Source organism: Apteryx rowi, unplaced genomic scaffold, assembly GCF_003343035.1.
Source record: "Apteryx rowi isolate R43461 unplaced genomic scaffold, aptRow1 scaffold_162, whole genome shotgun sequence".
Taxonomy (NCBI): domain Eukaryota; kingdom Metazoa; phylum Chordata; class Aves; order Apterygiformes; family Apterygidae; genus Apteryx; species Apteryx rowi.
Genome location: NW_020447886.1, coordinates 1,308,158 through 1,330,461, shown reverse-complemented (window position 1 = coordinate 1,330,461; position 22,304 = coordinate 1,308,158). Strand labels below are relative to the sequence as shown.

The following is a 22,304-nucleotide window of genomic DNA, read 5'->3' as shown; positions in this document are numbered from 1 at the left end:
CCGCCCCGCCTCCCCGCGGCGCGCGCGCCCCTCGCGCCGTGGCGGTTGCTCGTCACGTGGCCGCGCCCGGGAGGGGGCGGGGTGCTGCTGCCGCGGGGAGCGTAACCGCCGCGGCCGTGTCCGTGCGTTACCCCAGGAGGGCGCGGAGAAGGGAGGGAGGAACCTCGCTGTGCCTGGAGTTTGTCTCCCCTCCTCGAAGTCCGCCCCAGGAGCTGGCGCCTGTGGTGAGACGGTGCCTGGCAAATGGCGGTTTCAGGCTTCCTTCGCAGGTCCAGCCGTTTCTCTCCTTAGTATTTAAAAAACACTCAGTTTTCTTTATAATGAACTTTAGAATGAGGATATAAAATATGCAGTGCATCTTGCTGAAGAAAAAAAAAAGGTATTTCCTTTCACTGACTTCAAGCACTCTGTTGGGTTTCTCTGTAGTTGTTTTGGAGTTGGTGGGATTAAACCTGCCGCCAAAAGCTTGTAAGAATATCCCTCTTGGTACATTTGCTTGCCGGGTAGCTTTACTGAAAGGTTTGTAAATGCTTTTCTGCAAACGTGGAACTGACCTGCGGATAAAAAGAGAAATACTTTAGGGTTTCAGCTTTAGCTGAGCAGTCAGCTTGTCTGCTGACTACATCTGAAATATTTTTGTACCTGTTGGTTGAGCTTTTGGTAGGGATGCTTGAACGTTATCGTGGTACTTAAACTCTTGAGTTAGAAGAAGTTTTTTGTGTGGGTTGTTCAGGACCCATCCTAATGTGTTTTAAGACTGGAGCCTGCATAATTTACTAGAGACCCGATGGTAAACTGCAAGAGCAGGTGTTTGCTCTAGTGACATTCACAACTTCATTTGTTTTTGTGTCCCCGTTCCCTAATGGCACATACGCTAGTAGCTGTGGTGACCTGTGTTTTTAGTGACCTCTGTCATTTAAACATTAGTTGTAGAGGCAGTCTTGTAATGGCCAGGCTTGATGCTGAATTGTGGACCATCGTTGTATAGTAAATACAGAGCTGCCACGCATGGGTTTTCTTCGATTATTTTGTCTCTTTCTAGCAGGAAGTTTTGTCTGGATAGGATTTGGCCGCTTCCCTGGGCCTTCCTGATGTCTGCAACCCTAAATAGCGCAGCAGGCTTCCAGATTTCCAGGTGGCACTAAATAGCCACAACACACCCAGCTAGGAGAGCTGGCTCCTGACTCCAGGCTTTGGCTGCTGTGCAATACAAATAGATTGTAAATAATAATTAAATTTTATACTTTTTGTTATGCATATGATTTCTGGTTTTGTCTGTCTTGACTTTGTTTTCCTTTGCAGAGGGGGCATTGACTAAGATGGTAGGTATTTATATGCTTAATTCACACTGTGTGCGGGCATCTTTTCTACCGCACCTTCCAAGATACAATAGTGATCAGACAGCTATATAGTTGTTATCCTGTTGCTTTTGTACATTCTTTGAAATTTGGAATTTTAGGGAAACAGAATTTTGGACTGGACACAGTTCAAACAGGTGGTCAACAGGAGTCTGCATGATAAAATTTTATTTAGTAGAAGTGAAGCAGAGGTGGCTGAGGGAACTGCCCTTGCAAGACATGCTTGCTGTTCCTTCATTTTTGTGCTTTGCTGAGTTTCAGCTGAAATACCAACATGAAAGACATCTGAGAATATTTTAATTTCTTTTGCTTGTATTTCTTGCTGCATAGATAGGCTCTGGAATGTATAATGTATGTTTGTTTTATTTTCTCTTTCACCACAACAAATTAAAGAATGAAATAACCCCAGGCAGCTATGTGAAGTCTTGGCTGAATTGGCTTTACAGCATCATTTCATTGGCTTACTTGTTCCTGAACTGAACTGATATTAATCAGTTTGCTTTCAAAAAATCAACTCTGAGTTTTTAAAGGAGAAATATTTTTTGCAGCTGCTTTGGTTTTATTACCTAAAAAATTACCTACCTACATAAACATTTTGATCTAAGCTTTATAGATATAAATGTAAATACTGTTTTGTTTAATGTGCTACTGCTTAAAATCACAAGCTATTTACAGAATAGTTTTAGTGAATTTATTACAACAAAATATCCGAGTTTAGTGGTAAGGCCAAGATTAGGCAGGCAGGATTTATCCCTTTCAGACCTTGATACTCTTTGTCCTCAGGAAGCAAAACAACTAAAGTCAATTGAGAAGAAGTGATACTGGAATAATTTGATGCATTTTATGGGAATAAATTCCTGCTTAATCAATTCAAATGCAGCTTTACAGATTTTGCTGATTTATTTAAAGGGCCATTTTGGACCTCTGTAAGTTGATGGTAAACCTTCTGTTATACCGAGCCAAGATTTGGTGTCATGTTGTTTCACTTTTAAGTGACTCAAAGCAAGCAAAATTGCAGATACTATATTACGAGTGAATAGAAACATTTTGTTTGTGTTTGGGTACAGAGAACAAATACCAGATTTCCCCATATTCTGTACTGTTTGTACATTCTGAGCAACACCAAGCAAAACATGTATACACACAGACTGTRCCATCTCCTGCACCCTGGTTCTCTTTCACATAAAGTTTATGTCTTGAGAACAATGTTCATATTTTTTCTGTGTATTATAAGCAGGTTTTCTTACCCTCCTTTTCAATGATGCCCAGTGGGTTGTCCTGCTGAAATCAGTAGGAGTAGTAATAGGCTGAGTTACTGTTCAGTATCAGGAAAGGTGATGAAATTTGGATTCATGTTTTTTCTATTAGTAATGCAAACTAAATGGATAATAAGGGGCTGGTTTGTTCAGTCCAGGTGAATGCGTGTACACAGGTAGTTAAGTATTGTTTTGAGCCTTCTCCAGTTCAGATTTAGCTGTCACCCACATTCAGACCTTCAGACCGTGCTATGAGGGTGTTTTTGTCCCCAGCACAGGAACACTTTGGGAGGAGAGAGCTCCGGTGTGCTCGCTGTGGCGGTGCTGGTTAAGCCTCCGCTATTCAGTCCGAACGGATTGAATGTAGACGGGCCCAGGACCTCGGCCAACAGATTCCCTGGGTGGTACTGCCTAACCAGAGTGAACAACTCGCAAGTCGCAGGGTTGAGTCTGCTGAATCCTACTCTTGGACCTGCAGTTCACCTTGCAGCCCAAAAGTAGCTGCTGAAACCCAGAGGGAAATAGGGTTAAAGATCCTTCCCTTTCACCTTACGCAAATATGCAAGAAATACTTGGATGAGAACGGTATGTCAGAAGTGCTGCTGGGGAACAGGGACAGCTGTTTGTTTTTTATCCTCCCACAAAGTACAATCTATTTAAATATTTACACGATCTCTTGCTAAAAGGCTTTCTTTTTTTCTGTTATGCTTTTGTGGTTTGTTATTGAGTTAGGAATGGGGGAGAGGGAGAGATTTGTAATTGTTAATTCTTCCACTTTGTTGAAAAAAATGTATCAGTCGTTTTATCTACTCTGAGAAATATGGTAGTTATGATTTCTAGCAGATTTAAATTGTTCCACTGAGATTTGTGCTTTGTTGTTTAATAAAGTAAATATTTAATTTTAATGAATAAATATTTAATTAAAATATGTTATAGGCTCTTTTAATGTACTTTATATATTTTACTATCTTATTAGACTATGTGAATGTACAGTGAAATAGGAAATTTCAGACAATACAGCCTTCTGTGTTAAAGAGAAAGCAGTAGAAGTCTAATATTATATATAGAGAGACAATTCTAAAAGATTAATAATATACATCATAAAATAGTAATAAAAATAAAGCAGTTGTAAGTACAAAAATAATATTCCGAATGGCCACTAGGTTCTTCACTGATTAAAGTACAGCTATTTTAGCCACAGTCACACCCTGTGCATCTGTTCCACATAAACTCTCACCTACTAGGTCACTGCATCTAAAATTGCATAAATATTCAAGGCATAAATTTGTAAATGTTATTTTAAAGAATCAGCAATATTTGATGGCATTAAACATCTTGCATTACAAAGCTCTTGCAGGGATAGAGGGAAATAAAAAGAGAGCCCTATAGACTCCAGAGGAAAGACTTCTGTGAATGGCTGGAATTACACCCAGGAATTTGGTTTTTTTTTTAAATCCATGAGTGGATCATAGGAGAGTACAGTAAAGCATATCAGTGGTCTTTGTGAGACTGAGGCCTTGATCATTAATCACTGTTCAAACTTAAAGGCGTTTCACCCCAATGTAAGATGAGTTTTACAAGGAACGTTTACTACACACACGATAAAGACCTTCAAGACAGAATTTGAAAGTAATTGTGCATGAGAAGAATGTTTCTTTTGATAATAACAAGTATTTTGTTTTCATAGGCTTAACTTTGTCAGATGCAAAGTTGATGTACAGAAATGAGGAACTGCTTGTTTTTGAAGAATAAAATATATTTGTGTCCTATGTAGCCTTCAAAGACTGAAGATTCACCCTGTTCCGTCGTAGTGGGGATGCAGAAAATATAGGTCCTGGCGCAGGCAAGCCTTTAAGTGTGTGCCTGATTTGAACTGCATATACGCATGATGGCAGGACCTAAGTCTCAAATACAGCTAGGTTTTACTTAGTATCCTGAATTCTTTCCAGCCTGGGGAGAGGCAGAGTTTAATATTGCAATTACTTCTGCAACTACAAGTCCCAGGGAGCATTGCCATCAGCAGGTCTGTGCAGGCGGCTCGGCACCCTGCAGGGGCCAATGGAAAGCAGGGACTTCCCGAGAATTCATGTGTGTCAGCTCCCTCTATTAAAAAGCGCTGGACAGAGCTGTAGACCTGAGTGGAAAGAGCTTATTTCCCTTGGCTACTTCTCAAGCAGCCTGTGGGCTGTGTGTTGACACTCGTGTTTTGCAGCCCCGGTGCCTCGGCTTGAGGAAGGCCCCGGCCTGCCCCATGGACGCGATTCTGAACTGCAGCCCGGATGACTTGGAAGATTACTACAACTTGCTGGGGTGCGATGAACTGTCCACGGTAAGAGCCCTCCCTGCCTCCTCTCCAGGTTAAAGGTGTTGGAGTGGGCTCGTGCTTCTGCAGGGGGTTATCTCTGCAGGTGGGACTACCTGAAACGCAGCACAAACCTTCTTTCTTGCCCCTTTTATCTTTTAGTATTTCCTCATTGCAAAGCTCAATTTACTGATCACGTTAAGATCCTAGAATAAGGCTCATATGAAAAATGTTTTATAAAATGGAATTTTATTATAGATGCAACTGAAATGATGGTTTATTCATTAGTTTCGTTCAACATGCGATATGGTTACGTATTATGAGCCAACTGCATAAATTTGAAAGCATAAAAATAACATTTTGGACAATATTCATGATTTTAAAAGATGAAAAAAGCTATATATATGCAACTAATGCAGTGAATATTCGTAGCTCTAGATAACTGCTAATGCTATGGAGTTTCTCAGTTTTTAAAATAGATATACATATTCATTTCTTTAAAATATTCATTGGTTGTAAGAAAAAAAAAAAATCTCTTTTTTTATTCATCATATTAATGATTTTAAATGTTCAAATACTAGTTTTACTAATTTGTTTTGGTAGCAGATACGTACCATTTCATACTTTAGGATGAGATCTATCTAAACAACTGTTGAATGATTTGTAGCTAATACAAATGTTCTTCCTAAAGATGTCCGTGTCCTTATAACATTTTTTTGGATAGTCAGAGTTAGTGTTATACTAATATTTTTAATCCAGCTGCTATGTTAAGTGGGACTGGGTTTGGATTTTGGAAAGAGTTTTAATTACACTGCTATAGCGAATGATGTATTAAGTGTGGAAAAAAACCTATCTTTTGTTCAGTAAATATAATCAGATGCTCTCATCTGTCCTAACGGTTACATGCGGGGAAAATACCTCTGTCTTTTCTAGCATAGGAAGCACGTTAGGTAAGCATTGCTGCTCGGTTACAGAAGGCAATTTAAAGCTTTTCCTGGGATAACTTCTAGGAAGATGTCCCAGCAGAGGGCAGTGTTAAAGTTAACTGTGGTTGTCACCACACTGGCTAACAGAGCTTCCCAAAGAAGAGGAAAAGGATGAGTGCGTGGAAAAAGGAATTTAAATAAGCAGCGCAGCTGATAGATGGTTGTTATTACCTATTTTGCTTGTAATAAAGCTTGTAAGATGAACAAGCAAAAGCCTTTTAATATTCGTCGTTGTGCCTCCAAACCCTTTTCAAAAAGCAAGTTCAAAAATCTTTTCTGTGTATATGTATTTACTCACTTTAAACCTTGATGTTCTGTTTAGGTTGAACAAATTCTTGCAGAATTTAAGATTAAAGCCCTTGAATGTCATCCTGACAAACATCCTGGAAACCCCAAAGCAGGTAAACATTTAAAAACAGTTTTTTTCCTTCTATTAATATGACTAAGATATTAAATTCAGCCTTAATATTTTATTACATATTATTTTCCCCATACTAATACATTTTAATTGTCATGTGTATTGAGTGTATTGTCTTTTAATAGCAAGCTTTAATAGTTTATTCTAACACACACTCCTAGGTGGTAGAGCAGGAGGATGTTTGTTGTTTTTTTTCTAGGAGTTTTTGATTTTTTTTTCTTTCTGTGGTAGAATATCTTTTAATTCAGAAACTGTTTTATGGAGTATATCCCCTTCTAGACATATGAGGTTGACCTGCTTCTATGCTCAGTGACACTCAAATGCCATAATTGCGTCAATTAGATAATTTGCTTCCGTGAGTAAGCACATCAGGAACCTATTAAATGTACTTTATTTTTTTTAAATGTAATTTAATAACTGGAAATAAAGAGAAGCCAGCAACACAGGAGCAGTCATCTGTTTGCAGAAGAGCAGCTAACATCTGAGTTTATGAAAGCGTGCAGTTCATCATACCCAAACCATACCTGTGACTTCAAAGCAGCACTTGAGTTATTTGAAGACAGTCTTACCCATTTGTAACTAAAAGGATAGTTCTCATCAGTGATCACAGACATCTGATTACTTTATGTTGTTAAAATAAGGGCTGCTCTGATCTTATTTATGGTCAAAGTTTGCAAAGAAGCTATTCAATATTGAATTCTATTCAATATTCATTATTATTAGAATATTCTTCTATTCAATAGAATATGGTGCTGAAGATTATCTTTTCCTCTCTCCTCTTCTATTAAGAATTTATGTGTCTTCAAATAAATACTTCTACTTACAAGGCTTGAATCATTAGAATGCAGTATTTGCTTGGAGAAAGAAAAATAAGCACAAAAAAATAACCTGAGCGTAATTGTTAATATTTGAGGAATTTAATTAATCATAAAAACACTTTATCTGTCTTTTGGAACTCTTCCTAAAAATTCTGTGTTTAGATTTTCATCATCGTCATTATTATTATGGAAATCTGTAAGATTTCTTATGGGTTTCCTTGGTGACTGCGATTTTCAAAAAAGACTGGGGAACTGAGCACACAAAACCCAAATACATTTCTATTTGTTTTATCCTTATTTTTTGATCAGAGCCTGCAGGAGTAAGGAGAAGAGGAGCAGAGCTTATCTTTACTTCCCTTTTAAGATGTGCTTAGTYCTGGAGTGCTAAGTTCTTAAAGCCACCAAAATTTGTTGTAGAATAATTAAATATACATCCCATTTTGCTTAATACAGAAATTCTTCCTCTTAGTTTAACTATCAGCTGTCTGAACAAGGTAAGCATACGAACCTTCCCCCTTGTGTGAGTTTGACCTTCTCATCCACACACTCTCCTGGCGTGCAGAGCTGGGAATACAGCATGAGTTAAACGACGCTCGTGCTGCACTGCCTCTAGGAAAGCTTTCAAGCAGGACTTGGTTTTCCTTAGTGATAGATTATGATGAATCCTTATTTCCTTATCTAATTTCAGTGGGCTGACAAGGGGGATTTAAAAAGTGAAACAGGTAGGATTTTTTTCACTCTGAGATTCCCTGACAAGGAACCCCTTGAAAGTGTTTGAGGGACAATCTAGCACCTATTAAAATAACCTAATATCTAGTATTTAACTTATTCTAAAAGACAGCAGAAGTACTGATGAAGCCAATGGAATCAATTTTGTCTGCAGCAAATTCTGGCAATTGCAGTAGAGAGACAGAGACTAGAATCGATCTCATTGCATTCCCTCCCTCCCCCCCTCCCCAAATGAACTGAAACCAAGTAACTCAAAAAGAGAGGCCAAGAGCCAAATATTGGAGCAGCTTTGTTTGTTAATATGTAGTAGTTTATGCTCCATGTACCTGAACTTGCTGCATGTACTTTAAATGCCATTTTACGGTACTAGTGAAAATTTATATTGTTGATTTCATCAGCTTAATAAAGCTTAATGAAGAGCAATTAAAAAAGACTGTTTTTATTTGTTCAAAATGAGTCACGGTAGAAAAAGGAAACCTAATAGAGTGCCCCCCACAACCTGTTGTCTGGTGTTTGATTTACGGTTGTCAGTTTGGATTAGTGTTTGGGCTCAGCATATTTCGAAAGAAATCTCTCTAATTTGTAAACTGGAGTAAATGAATAATAATAATATATCACTGTAACACAGCTGACTTGCAGATAAAATGTAAATCTTTATAGCCCTTCTACAAATAGTAACATGCAACTGCATCGTTAGTAACCAGTTAATGAAAAATCCTCCTGTAGGGAAAAATAAGTGTTCTCATTCATGCAACCTGGTATACAAGATAACATTTTAGAATATGTTGAAAATATGCCTAATGAAATGCACAAGTTAGTTGTTTTGCACTATATTTAGATTCCTGTGCTTGCTTGTCATTTTTCCCTTCTCATTTTTCTCCCCCCTCATATCTTCTTGGTGTTGTGTTCTGCTCTGACTTCCTTGCTGCTGTGGATATAAGTGTGTACCTTCTAAGCATGATTACTCTAGTTTAATATCCGTTTTTAAAATGCTGTTTACAGGGGGTGACTCATGCCTTTTGCCTGCTGTTCTGTATATGTTTTGCCAAACGTAAATTTAGGAAATTTTGAAACCAGTAGACAAATGAGCATCTTAGCACTCATTTGAGATGGACATCAAATGTCCGCAGAAGGTGCTGTAGTTCTAAAGCCAGCTAAAACTTTGCAAAGCTGTAAGCAGAGCAACCACAGACCTGTCACTCAGTTCTCTCCTCCTATCTACTCTACTCTTTAGTGCGAACTAATTTCATTAAAAACAAGTGTTGGCTTTAGCATCTTTTTGGTTTGCATTCTAGTGGAGAGTTTTCAGAAGCTGCAGCAAGCTAAGGAGATTCTTGCTAACGAAGAGAGTCGAGCTCGCTATGATTACTGGCGACGGAGCAAAATTACCATTCCGTTCCAGCAGTGGGAGGCCCTGAGCAATTCAGTGAAGACGGTGCGTGTTGTCTAAATTTGGACATTCAGTAGTGGGGAGGTAGGGCTGGTCCATGGGAAATGTTCCAGTGAATGTGAGGGTAAGTTGCAACACTTCTGCAGTTGTGGATTTTGGGGTTTTGTAGAAGATTTCTAAGGTAATGGAAATAAAATTGGAGGGCTAAAGAAGCCCTTTCATAGAAGGTTTGGGGCTAGTAGTTTTAGAGGGAATTTATCGAATTGCCACTTTCATGTTTATTATATGAAGCTTAAGTAACATGAGCACTTTTTCAAATGCTTCAGCACACTTTGATTCTTGTAGGAACCTTTTATCTGTTTTCAAAATTAGATTAAAGCTAGCACCTTTAGATAGTATTTTCTCCTTTTGATATATTACTTATCAGGTAGTTTTGATACTAACCGATTAAATAATGAGCTATTTGAAAAATCTAGGTGATGTTCTCTTGGAACCTTGGGCTTCACACAAGTCTTTGGAAGGGCCCTGCAAGGCTGGTGGGGTGATTTGTGACAGTAATTTCTGATCACTGTTCTTGCTGAAATGAAGTCAGGCTTCAATTCCTAAAAACCGTTAAGTTCTTGAGGTGCTGCATTGCTAACCAGACTCTCTGGAGTTGTTCTCCAGCTGCACTCTGGCATGACTGACAACACAAATGGATGACTAATGACAGATTGGCCCAAGCGACCCTACTAGTAAACCAGAAATGTAGGTTAACTGCAAAAGGTAGGACAAACTACAGTATAGACTCACCTATACTGTAGGAAAGTGGAGAAATTTCGTCACGAGAAATATCAATATTTAAATACCATTATTTCCTTGTGGGGAAGGGTGCTGTTGACATGCATGGTGCCTTAAAGAGAGATGTTCTGAGGATTGTTTTCTCTCCTATCTAGTGAGATATTTTGGTGGCATGTTTCCAGTAGGGCCTAATTTCATTATGCTTGACCATATTCTGTCCAGTTACGGTGCATGATAGTTACAAATTTACCTGATCAGATCTCAAGACAGGTTAATATATTTTTGCCTTTTCTCCCTCCAATTCTGCTTATGAGAGATGTCTGAGAGCCTCTTCAGCTAAAGCACCATGCTTGAGTGTAACTGTTGCTGGAAGAATCCTGTGAGGCTTAGTTCACTTCTGAACAGAGGCATTCCACAGACCTCAATAGTAAAACTTTCAGAATCGTCTTGCTTTCAAAGGGCATCTTGAAATCAAAGACAGTTTAGAAAATGGAAATCTTCTAAGTCAACGTAAGCTCTCTTAAAAAGTTTTTGAAGTCACAACAGAAGAAATTGAGGACAAAAGACCCATGAGTACTTTAGAATTATTTGGTGCACTTCTACATTTTGTTCTTCATCCCCACTGACATAAACTATAGCTGTGTGTCCCTACTCAAATCCTATTTGCAATATGTTACTATGCTTTCCTTATCCTACTGACCTGCAAGCTTCTCTCTAGTACGTTTCTGTTACCCTGTATTATAACCATTTAAGAAGGAAAGAAAATAAAAAATTAAAAATCTTTTAAAACACAGGAATTGGCTCTTTATTTGTTATTTTTGCATTTCTTTAGTCAATGCATTGGGCTGTCCAAAGAAAGAAGGACCAAATGCTGGAAGCTCCTGTGAATAATAGCAACAACATAACTAGTGAGATTTGGACCCAACAGACTGAAAAGAGTGAAAATGGATTGTCAGATGGGAGCACGGAGCAAGAAGATGTTGCAATTCCTGATGTGAAGCCACAGTCTTCAAAGAATCCAGACTCCCCAAGTGAGTGAAACCAGCAGTTACAAAAGATTGCAGAATCCAAGAACTGGCCTGAAACAGGCTTTTAAGTCATGAGAAATTCTTTTCCAGAATAATACATGTAATTGGTAGCTTTTTTAATGTGGTTTTGGGTTGGGGTTTTGTTTTTGTTTTTTATGTCATTTATTGTTTATTTAATTTTGAAGCTTTCAGGCCCTTTTCCCTCTCCCAATCCATGTTTGCTTGCTTGTTTGCTGACAAAACCAAAAAACGGAGAAGAGAAGACAGTTTGTCTTAAACCAAAAAGGAAAGTTTAGTTTCCCTGCTAAATCGGAAAGTAAAAAGATTTCTCAATTATTTCCAGCAATATTTTTAAAATAACTGCTTTCGACTATTAAATAAAGCAGTCAGACATTATATTCATTTTTGTTTAGTCCAGCATTCAATACTCATGCAGTTTACAGCTGATGAGCTAAAAAGGAGGACTAAAAATTTAGACTTGAGGAGTTCTTTTGTATTTGATCACAGGTTTTTAAAAAAATAATAATACACCACAATAAATGTCTGTTTCAAAAGCTGTCATCCGGACAGTCAGTATTTTCTGTCTGTTGTTTAGGTTAGTACGCTGGAATCAAAGTTTATTTACCAGAAGGCCCATCCTCTGTTTTACTTGATGCTTCAGTAGTTTCATAATCTTGGGTTTATGTTATCAGAGAACTATTATTAAACAAAGTCTTGTCATTTCTTCCTAGTTTGATCAAACAAACAGGAAATGAAATTAAACTGTGAGGGAGCAAAACCTAGTTTAATCCCCACCTTTTGTGGAATGCAGAAAATAGATAAGAAAATTCTAACAGCAAATGTATGTGAGGCATAACTGAAGATTTAATATTAAAAAATGATGCCCTATAACAAGTTACCATCTCTATTATACTATTTGCTATTTTTAAGTAACTAAATCAGCACTGTATCCTTTGTAAAAGAGTAAAATTTCAAAGTAAACATCAACTAATTCTTTGTGATGGTGAGCTTTCTTTGCAGGCATCTTCTTTTTTAGATTTTTTGATGTTTTATTTTAATTTCCATAGATTTGAATGGGAAAAATATCAAACTCATCAAATATCTACTTAATTTATTCAGTAGGAGTATATTTATATTAATAAATGTGAACATTAGAATGCATTTATTCCTCAAGGCTTGTATTGCTTTTCAGTGTTCATACTGGCTGTTTGGATGTTGATAACTTTTTTTTTCTTAGTCCAGGAAAATTTATATTTGTTCACTCTTTTAAAATGAAATATTTTTAGGTTCTGTCTGCTGATCCCTGAGAATTACAGACTACAGCTCCACATAGCTATTTCAGCCTGAATTAATAATGTCTGGTAATAAGTTTAATCTTTTTGATATAGGAAGATCACGTTAGTGTTCACAGCCCATAGATCATAGAAATACAGCACTGTAAATGGGCCTGAAAAACTCCTCTAGTCCCTTGTGTATGGCCAGGCCCATCTATACCCACATCATTCCTTACAGACAAGGGGGTCTAACCTGTTCTTAAAAATGCCCCGAGATGGAAACTCCTCAGCCTTTCCAGGCAAACTAATCCAATGCTCTGCTTCTCTTACCATTAGGAGCTTTTTTCTTAGTATCTTCTAATCTGAATATTCCTGACTGTAATTAAGTGCATTACTTCTTGACTAATCCACCAGAGACATGGAAAATAGATTATTCCTTCCCTTTATGCTTCTGCCTTTCACATACTTGGAGATTTATCATGTCTTCTTGAGATTAAGCAAATGCAATTTGTTCACTCTTCTTTTTAAGTCATATTTTCTAGACTGTTCATCATTCTTGCTCTTCTCCTTTGGACTCTTTTCAGGTGATAAATATCGTGAAGTGTGGTGCTTGCTTGGTGTCTTTGAGGTTTTTGTTCAAATAGTGCCCTGCCAGTCAAGAACACTGAAAGTGTCCAATTTTTTAATTACTTTTGTGGGAAGTTTATCAAATATTATTTCAGCCAAGTTTGTTTTACACACACATCTAATAATTTACTTGGTCTTTCTTTTCTCAGGATTTTCAGAGGCAAATTACTGGCACTTGCGTTTCCGCTGGTCAGGGGATGCCCCATCAGAGCTTCTGAGGAAATTCAGAAACTATGAAATCTAAAATGCAAAATTCTCAAGAATGCAAGATTATCTGTTCAGCAACTCAGTATTTTTTGCCAGCAGTTTTATGTTATTTGTATCTTGTACTCTTTCATTACAATGTGAATGTTGTTCAAATAAATGGTGTCTTAATACTGATCTGTTAACCCACATCTATGAGCTTTGCAGATGGAGGTCTTTTTATTTAATCAGCAAGCAGTACCCTTTTCAGTATTAACATAAATAGTGTTTGTGCATAGGTATCTAATATCTTATATACTCCTTCTTGTATTTTTAAATATTGTGTAGCAAATAATATTTTTGTCGGTACTGCAATACTATAAAATGTAGTCTCAGTAAAATCAAAAGTCATTGTTAGACTCCAGGAACTCTTGCTATTAGTGATGATAAACCAAAAGCTACATGACAATGAACTTCAAGCAAAACTATGTTTATTTCTAAATTAGGTACTCTGGGTTACTTCTCTGTTGCATTGTACTTGTATTGTAGTGATTTATATTGCATGCACGCACTATTGCAGCTTAATATTAATACACTATTACAAGCTTAACTTGTCAGAGAACTGTGATCTTACAATACAAATGAAATAAGAACATTCTTATTATCCCAGAAGGCAGCTGTAATAGATCAAGCTCTCTTAAAAAAACAGTTGCATTCTACCTTAAAAAGTAAGCTTTTTGCAACAGCTATTTGTTTTGGCAGGCAGTTCCAGACCCTCACTTCTCTGGTTAGTAGCTTTCTTCCAGCCCAGGTTTACTACTGGACATCTGGATACCCCTTGTACGTGTGCCAACATTGCCCTGTGGCTTAATAGTAATTTCCCTCCCTGCTGTGGCCTCATAGACAGGGTCTTATCAGGTTTTGTATGGTAGGGAATGAAGAATCAGGCCTGGTCAGCATCAATGTGTACAAATCTAACATGAAACATTTTTTATATTTTGGGCAACTTTTTGAATTCTATGTTGTATTTATTTATTTTATATTATTTTCTTCTTTGTAAACCTTGTCAGTTATTGATACTTGCTTTTTGGGTAGCAAGTCATTTCATCACAACAAATAAAAAAGCATACATACAGAAAGGGGCTGTTCTCATTTATTGAAATGAATCCTTTACCCACCACAGGGATCCCCCTTGAGTTTCTCGTTACTTGTCCTCTCAGTGGGGAAACCCTTAAGGGAGTCCTGTTATGAATCCCTAGCATCCTCCTGCAAAGACTAATCTGAAAACTAGTCTCCTCCCCACGTGGACTCAATATTCTGATCCAACCCTGAGGTGGCGTATTTGGCTCTGCCATGCAGTGGTATGATGTGCTGACTGATCTACTGTGCTTTTCCTCTTTTGTGCCTATTTGCTGTAAATTATAACACAAGCACTTGCCAATGCAACCCAAATAATACGTATATCTCATTAACCTTTTTAGTGTATTTGTCAGTTTTCTTTACAGGGGTTGATGCCAGTGTTAAAGCTGGTTGCGTTTGTACTGACCTATTTGTGAAAGGTTAATGTATTGCTGTTCTGCTCTTACAGCTACTGATCTAGCTTTGGTGAGATCAGTAGTGATAGCTATTTTTATGGCACATTCCCCTGCTTCTCTAAAAATCTAATTCTGGGGGATTCTGGATGCTTTTCCCTTGCTTGCTTTGCGGCTGAAAACATTAGAGATAATATTAATAATTCTCTGCTATTATCTGTTAAATGGGATTACATATCTTCTAGTGCATGTACCGCTTTCCTTTATATAAGGTATGTGCTCAAGAAAGTCTTTTTCAATCCATTTTATCAGGGAAGAACTGTAAGTAAGGTCAAATAGTAGCAGAAGAAACTCTAGCTTGTGTGAAGGATACAGAGCAATAAAGTACATTTTTCTCTCTTTAAGAAAAAGATGGAAATGCAGCTGGCTGGAGCATTGGATCAAACGGTAGCTTTTAGATCAAATGGTAGGTTTGACTCTTCCTCCCCATTTCACTTGCTCCTCAAGGTAAAAGGGGGTAGTTTGATGGATGATTTAGCGCCTAACGGGGTATGGGGAGGACATGGCAGGACAGAGATGGGACTCCCTTGTTAAATGAATACACAGGCCTTTGAACAGCACCACCATTTCTCATGTCATTACAACATATTATTATTAATTATTGCATAGGCTGTTTTGGCAAAATGCCTTCACCTATTCATTACAGATGCATATTTGGAAGAATCCTAGCCCAGCAAAAGCCAATAGCAACTTACCTTTTGCAATGTTCCTGCTGAGGAGCAATACTCTAATTTATTTTTACCCTAGTGAAGGGGTCAGATTCAGTGCTATTAATTGGTTCTCTAGTACATTGATGTAGACATTTTTTTTTTTACACACACAGACACACACACTTATATGCATATTTACATATATATACATATACATTTACATATGTATTTAACTTGAAATGGTCCTGTTTTCCATGTTTCTCAAATGGGAATGAATTAACCTATTTCTAGAAGAGAAAACCCAGAGGTACTGGAATGGCAAAGGAAGCCATGCAGCCTGTTTTGTTTCTGGGACAGCATCGGTGGGACCTGGTGACCAGTACGAAGAGTTCACTGGAGTAAGTGGGCAGCCCAGCTGTCTTTCCCACTTCAGAAAGGAAAGAAGTAAACATGTGACAAATTGTGGTAGCTTCAGGAAACGCCACCTCCCACTCTCCCCCCAAGCAGAAGCTATTCATCTTTTTTTCTTCTTATGCAGTGTTTTTAGAAGTTTTATTACTAGTAGGATGAAAAGATCCAGCAAATGTCCCAAGTGACGTTATGCACAGTAACATGGTGCATTGCCTGCTGTGCTGGTAAACCCATAACATGCAATGCTTAGATATTAATTGGAGCTGTGTCTTTCAAGCACTGAAATGATGTGGTTAGGCAGCAAATGCAGCCATGTATATGGGACTTTTCAGTGGCCAAGGGAGAACTGAATTTTCTCTGCAAAGTGGGAACAGCTGCAAAAGGACGGTTGTGGGGAACCACAGCAGCAACAACCCCAGATAACGCACCCCAGGGTTAGGGGCTTTGGGAAGCCAGTGGCTCACAGCTGTGAATCTCAAGCTGGGGAGAGGGCAGCCACCTGTGAGGGCTAGGGGTGAGGTCCCAGGTCCCTCTTTAGCAGCTCCTGTGACTTGTTTAGGCAGGTAACAACGCTGCCCTGAATGCTCCGGATATTGGAGGGGTCTGACTTGGTGAGTGATTCCCCTTGGCAGCCCCTGAGCATTTCAGTGCTCAAGAGCTTCGCTAGAAATAGCTCTAAATGACTTATAGCTTAGCTTGGTATGAAAATAAACAGATCTGAGAAGGGAGCCGAGACCCTCCAGGGTCTAGTTAAAGGTGTAGATTAAACCTGATCCTTTCAGGCTTGTGAGTACTGATGAGGTTTCAGCTGAAAGCTATGAGATAGCAGATGGGGGGCAGGAAAGGTGATGATGAGGATGATAAAATACAGAGAATAGGACACAATGGTTAAAAACTGCATTCATTGTTTTTTGAAACTGTATTGGCCAGTTTTGTAATATCAGGAAATTAGGTACCTGTTTGGCCAGCAGCTTACTGTGAAACTGAACTGCTGTGGGTATTCTTGCATTATATAAAGTTAATATAGCTTTAATATTAATTACTGCACTAGTTCTTTTTCTTGTGCAAATGCTAAATATGTAAGATTGAGAATGTTCTTGTTCTTCACAAACTTTTAGATCCCAGCAGCAGAGTTAAAATGTTGAAGATTAATACAAATAGTATATGACTTAAAATCCCAGCCTGAGTAATGCTGAATGACAGACAAGATTGTATCCCGACTGCTTGTTTTGTTCTTTAAAGAAAAAAAGCAGTTATATGTTCTATAACAGAAGCAAGTGTCCTGATGACTAAAATAGATAGTGAGTAGCTTTAATTTCCTGAGCATGAACATTGCTACCTTATGCTTTCCTATCTTGAAATGAGAGACAAGACTGCTGGGAAGGTAAGAAGGGAAGCTGTTATAAAGCTGGAGGAATTACACAGCAAAAGATAAAGCAACTCAGTAAGTCATCAGCCTCTGGTGCTGCCAGGTGGGGTGATATTTATCAGGGGTTTATGTGGGATATTTATGCGGGGTGTTATTACTGTGCCTCAGCGTACGTGCTTGTCCTGCTGTTATCAGAGTTTGCAAGCCTCTGCCATGATGCCTTTTTTTTCCTTTACTCCTTTAGTCTCATTTCCCTCCCACGTTAATGAAGCTGAGATTCTTCATGTGCTTTTTTTCTGTCCCAGCTTTGAAAGGCTTGTGCCTGAATCGTTACTGTGGGGCACAATGTAGAGACTGGGAAGTTTTACCTGCCTTAGGTTTGTCAKGTACATCATAACCTGTTACAGGTGATGGATGCTGGAGAGTAAACTAATATATTTTTTTCTTCCTATAGCACCTTCACGGTGGCTTGTTCCTGCTTTCTTCTTTTGGTGGGGCAGTGAAGGAGGGGGACTCCTCCTAGAAAATGAAATTTGCTGCCGGTGTTTGGAAGGGTTTCCAGCCTCGTGTGAGCTGTAGTGCGGTTCGCAGTGCTTTGCAAGCAATGTTTGCTTGCTCCTTCATCAAAACTGCTTCTCTGGAGGCATTGAAGGCCTCTCAGCACCGAAGGCAGGCAGCTCTTCCTAAAGGCATGGTTTGACTCTTGTGCATCAGTCCTTACAGAAATGACATTTACTTCTTCCAGACTGCCTTGCTCTTTCTCACTCTGGTGGCTGATGTGTAAAAGGCAATCATATCAGAACGGCAGCGCTTTACTCCTTTGCTACGAAACAGAGATCAAAGGTGACGGGAGGGGAGAAATGAACCTAGCCAGAACCTCAGTGCCAATAATGTCTATGCAACATCAGTAGACTGCGTGGCAGCCTTACTTACTTCAGTAATTAAACAAAAATTACAAAAAAACCCAGCTGAAATTAAAACCGTATGGTTCTTCCCCTGTAGTGCCTTGCTGGGAACGTTTTCATAAATCTTGTCGAAGTGGGAGGGTGGGAAGTAACTTGGGTGTTCACTGCTGCTCTTTTGCTTTTTCCACTGCAAGTTTTAGGGAAAATCAGTTTCAAGGCAAAAAGTTTCATGAAATTTTAGTTGCCTTTCTGACAGTCTGACTTTTTTTTGTTATGTGAAATTTAAAACAAGTATGTGTTTTGGTTGTTTGAAGTTTCCATCCCCAGCAAGTTCTCAGCGGAAAGGACATCCTGAAGATGAGAACTTCATAATAAATATCATGTTGGTGCTTTGTCTTCAGACTTATTAAAGCAATGACATGTGTCTATGGAAACAAGACACTTACAGTAGTCAGCTGAAAAAAAAAAAAAGAACTGGTGACTTTTTCAGTGATGCAGTGGAAAAGGACTGAGCATGAAGCTTGTCCATGGTGTTAATCTGGAGTGGTATCGAAAACACTGTATTATGCAAAATAGAGTTTTCTCATCTGTTCCAAATTACAAGGGTGGTGGGATTTTAAAGTTATATAACAAACAAACAAAAAAAGTTTACATTCCTGACTGGTCAAACAAAGCCAACTCTGATGCGTGGAAAAAAAGTTATAATTTTTCTTTTTAAGTTGTTATTGGAAACATGCATGGTCACTGAAGAGCTGGTATCTTGCGGAGTTACTGACACCTCATACTGCTCTAAGCACACCATTTAAACTGTGCTGCACTGGGGAGCCATCTGGCCCTGCCTGGCATGAGCAAGGACTATAAGAGTGCTGAAATTAAAAACCACAGTTTCTAATAGTAAGTTGAATTTTCTTAGGTATGCAATCTATTTCCAACCTGGATCTGGCTGATACTGTTTGGGCCCACCATGGGTTGCTGGTGCTGGGTGCTGCGGGCRGGCGGCTGGTCTCGAGACCTCCTCGTTCCTCCTGGGATTTGATGCTGAGGTGAAATACGACCTGTAACGTTTTTGCACGTGGCCTGGCAAAAGCACAAGCAACCAAACCTGAAATACCTGGAATTGGGAGCACATTGAAACGTTTGTCCTGCTGCCAGCTTAAACTCTGGTTTGTTTGTCCATTCTGCGTGTGTGTGTGTGTGTGTGTGTGTGTTTTGAGGAAGGATTTTGCACTTGCAAAATATCGTGATAGGAAGGCATTTTTCTGGCTGGGAAGGGGCCCTTTTGCCCCAGCCGCCTGCCCCTCTGCCCTCAGCTGGACACTGGCTCTCCCCATCTCAGTGCCTCCTCCTGGGACAGGCCTATGGTGACCCTGGCTGTGAAGAAAATGCTTCCAGTCCCTGGAGAGGGTTCACACAGCATTAACATTGCACCTGCTTCATAAGGGTAATGATGGATCTGCACATGCATTTATCCTTTTTAGAGAAATAAGAGTCAAAAGTAGCTGTTCCTGCCCTGGCCTGTGTATTTTGGCCTCTGTGGAAGTGGCCTTTTTTTTTTTATTTCTGGCCTCTTCTTATCTGAGTTTGCAAACTTTTCAGATCTTCAGCTATGCATCAGAGGAGACCGACCCATCTAAGTGGCAAAAGGCCAGCTGAAGCCAAGAGGTGGACATGTGTGTGCAGGCTGGAGTGCCCTGGGCTTGTATCCTTTCTGGTTATTAGTTGCGTAGTACCTTCTGTGGCTTTTGTCCTCATTGCCAGACTGTGCATGCGCTCGCAGTGATCCAAGCATGCTCCATGCCTATGCAAAAAGCCATTAATGACAGGAAAAGATGACCTGGGACCCCTCAGCTTTCTTCATGCAAGGGAAGGTGTGATGGAGCAAATGCATTGAATATAGAGCAGCCTGCTGTAGACAGAAGTTTACTTATTTTGTATCAGCTGTAAGACACGGGGGCAGGACATTAGCCCTTTGGGCAGAGCTGCACACTGCTCTCTGTGTGTAGCGAGTTGCCTTAATACCGAGCTTTGTGTTCAGACAGTGTATTCGGCTGACCTGGATATTAGAACAAGATGAGCTGTGGGGAGACCAAGTGCTGTTTTTCATAGGTATTTTAAATACAAAGCTGGAAATTGACCCTGAGGACCTATTTTTGCTCCAGTACTACTTTAAATTTCATGACAGAAGCAAGGGAAGGGGTGTGTAGGCAGTGGCTGAGTTTCAGTAGGATAAATGCCAGAGAATCCTCCTTCTGCAAAATAACATTCAGCAACGAGAGAAGAAATGAGGATTAAAAATGAGCTATTAGGACGCAAGAGAGGAAAGGAAGGCTGAAAAGGAAAAAGTAACCCCCGTCGGGCCGCAGCGAGCAGGGTTCGAACCTGCGCGGGGAGACCCCATTRGATTTCAAGTCCAACGCCTTAACCACTCGGCCATCGCTGCTGCTGATAGCGACATGCCCAGGCAGCACTCCTTATCGGGCGCCGCTGCCGCGCCAGGCCCCTCCCCCAAGCGCCCAGGCGACTAATGGGAGACGCCGCGTGTCACCGCCCTGCGCGCCACAGGCGGACGGTTGGGGCGGGCGGGCCCGGGGCCGCCCTCGGCCGCAACGGCCGCCCCGCGCCCGGCGGCTCCGGAGAGCGGGGCTTCCCCTGTGATTTTACCCTATTTTCCTCCCTATTGTCATAACTTGTGATGCTTTTCAGCAACAGCTAGAGTGGTGCTGATGAGCATGTGTGGTGTGTTTTTTTCTCCCCCCCCCCATGTTTGTTTGTATGAGTTACTGATCAAAACATGCTCTGAATAATGCTTTACCTTTCCTCAGCACCACAAGTATTGCTGGATTAATAAAGATCTTAAAATAGCCTCAACAAATCAGTCCTTAAGAAAGTTCTCAGAGGCTGAACTGGAAAATGTAGGGGAGAGACCAAAGTTAAAAAGCATATGTATTTTTACGATTTTAAAAAGTCATTTTATTGTACTTCAGAAATATTTTTAAAATTCTTTTAGCTTTTGAGTTTCAGTTAATACAGGTTTTAAAGATATTTTGAATCCTTATCTTTATATACCTTACTCAATAGCTGTTAGGATTAGGTTAGTTTGGGATCACTTCAGACACACATGGCTCTGCTCAGTTCCGCATTACTAAAACCAGTGCAGAGTTTACCATTAGTTTCAATGGGAAAGGATAAGACACAACAATGTTTATGGACCATCTGAAGGAGGAGGGATGGTCCCTTAGTTGTGTGCAGGCCTCTGGTGACAGAAAACCTTCAATTATCCCTCTAGAGCAAAGACAGTAAAAGACTGAATTGATACAGAAAACTTGATACATACTACACGTCAGTGATTTTTTCCTGCAGCCTTACTGGATAGGGTTCAATGTCACTGTTAATATTAGTGTATATTTCTTCTTTCTGCCTTGTATTTTTTTGTGTTATTGTGGATATCAAAAACAGATATCAAACTTCCTTTCAATTTAGAACTCATGCTTTTGCTGTTTACTGTGTTTTAGCTAACGAGGATATTTTAAAAACATGAACCTCTGAAACAGCCTTTATTATTCTCCTTTATAAACCCCCTATCCATCCCAGTATTTTAACATTATAATAATCTTTGTTTAAATTGCAGGTCACCTAATGTGCTTACATCTTAAGTGATTTGGGCTGTTTTGCTGATGTCCATGTTATTTCATACATTTGGGTAAGGCTCTCATAAACTGTATTATGCCTGATAAGATTTTGTCTTTATAAATCCATAGTGTATGTATACGTGTACATAGTGTTCACATACATGAAAGTGCAAAATATGATTATTACCAAATTCTGATTATTATGTAAACAGCAAATGCTCAACCTGCATGAATGGCAGAGTGAAGAAAAGTCCTGCCTTCAGTATGGCCTAGTACAGCCAAGAGAAGCTTCCTAAAAAACAGGAATAGAAATGGAGACAATCAATCAGAGACCATGTTTGCTAATGGAGAAGCAGTGCTTCTCTCGCATCTGAATGCCAGAAAAGACTTGTTGGGGCTTTAGTACAAAGCTGATTTTATTTTTCCTTGCTTTGGGGACAAGGAGCAGAACTGTTTACACTAATGGATCTGCTGCAGATTGATTTTCTTTACAAAAGAGACTGCTTGAAATCCACAAAAGTAATAATCTGTTTTAGGAAGATCTTATGAAATGTAAGAACATTTTTACTATTCAAAGTTAAGGAAACTGAATTATGACA

The 22,304-nt window shown here is 39.3% G+C and overlaps 1 protein-coding gene and 1 non-coding gene across 4 annotated transcripts; one reads left to right on the top strand and one right to left on the bottom strand.

Annotated features, from left to right (window-relative positions):
• The first annotated feature begins 76 nt into the window (after positions 1 to 76).
• DNAJC12 (DnaJ heat shock protein family (Hsp40) member C12) lies at positions 77 to 14,301 on the top strand. Of its 3 annotated transcripts, none has more exons than XM_026059938.1 (7): positions 78 to 379; positions 2,888 to 3,199; positions 4,827 to 4,943; positions 6,225 to 6,303; positions 9,163 to 9,302; positions 10,870 to 11,068; positions 13,116 to 14,301. In XM_026059938.1, exons 2-7 carry the CDS (start codon positions 3,191 to 3,193, stop codon positions 13,208 to 13,210), a joined length of 639 nt encoding a protein of 212 aa, XP_025915723.1. In that variant the 5' UTR covers positions 78 to 379; positions 2,888 to 3,190; the 3' UTR covers positions 13,211 to 14,301. The 3 variants fall into 3 exon arrangements, with proteins under 3 accessions (XP_025915725.1, XP_025915723.1, XP_025915724.1); XM_026059939.1 differs by having other exon boundaries at positions 4,302 to 4,943; XM_026059940.1 differs by lacking the exon at positions 2,888 to 3,199 and having other exon boundaries at positions 77 to 379.
• Positions 14,302 to 20,434: 6,133 nt separating this feature from the next.
• Positions 20,435 to 20,516, bottom strand: TRNAS-UGA. Its single transcript has one exon. It is a non-coding gene; the product is annotated as a tRNA-Ser (tRNA).
• Positions 20,517 to 22,304: the final 1,788 nt, after the last annotated feature.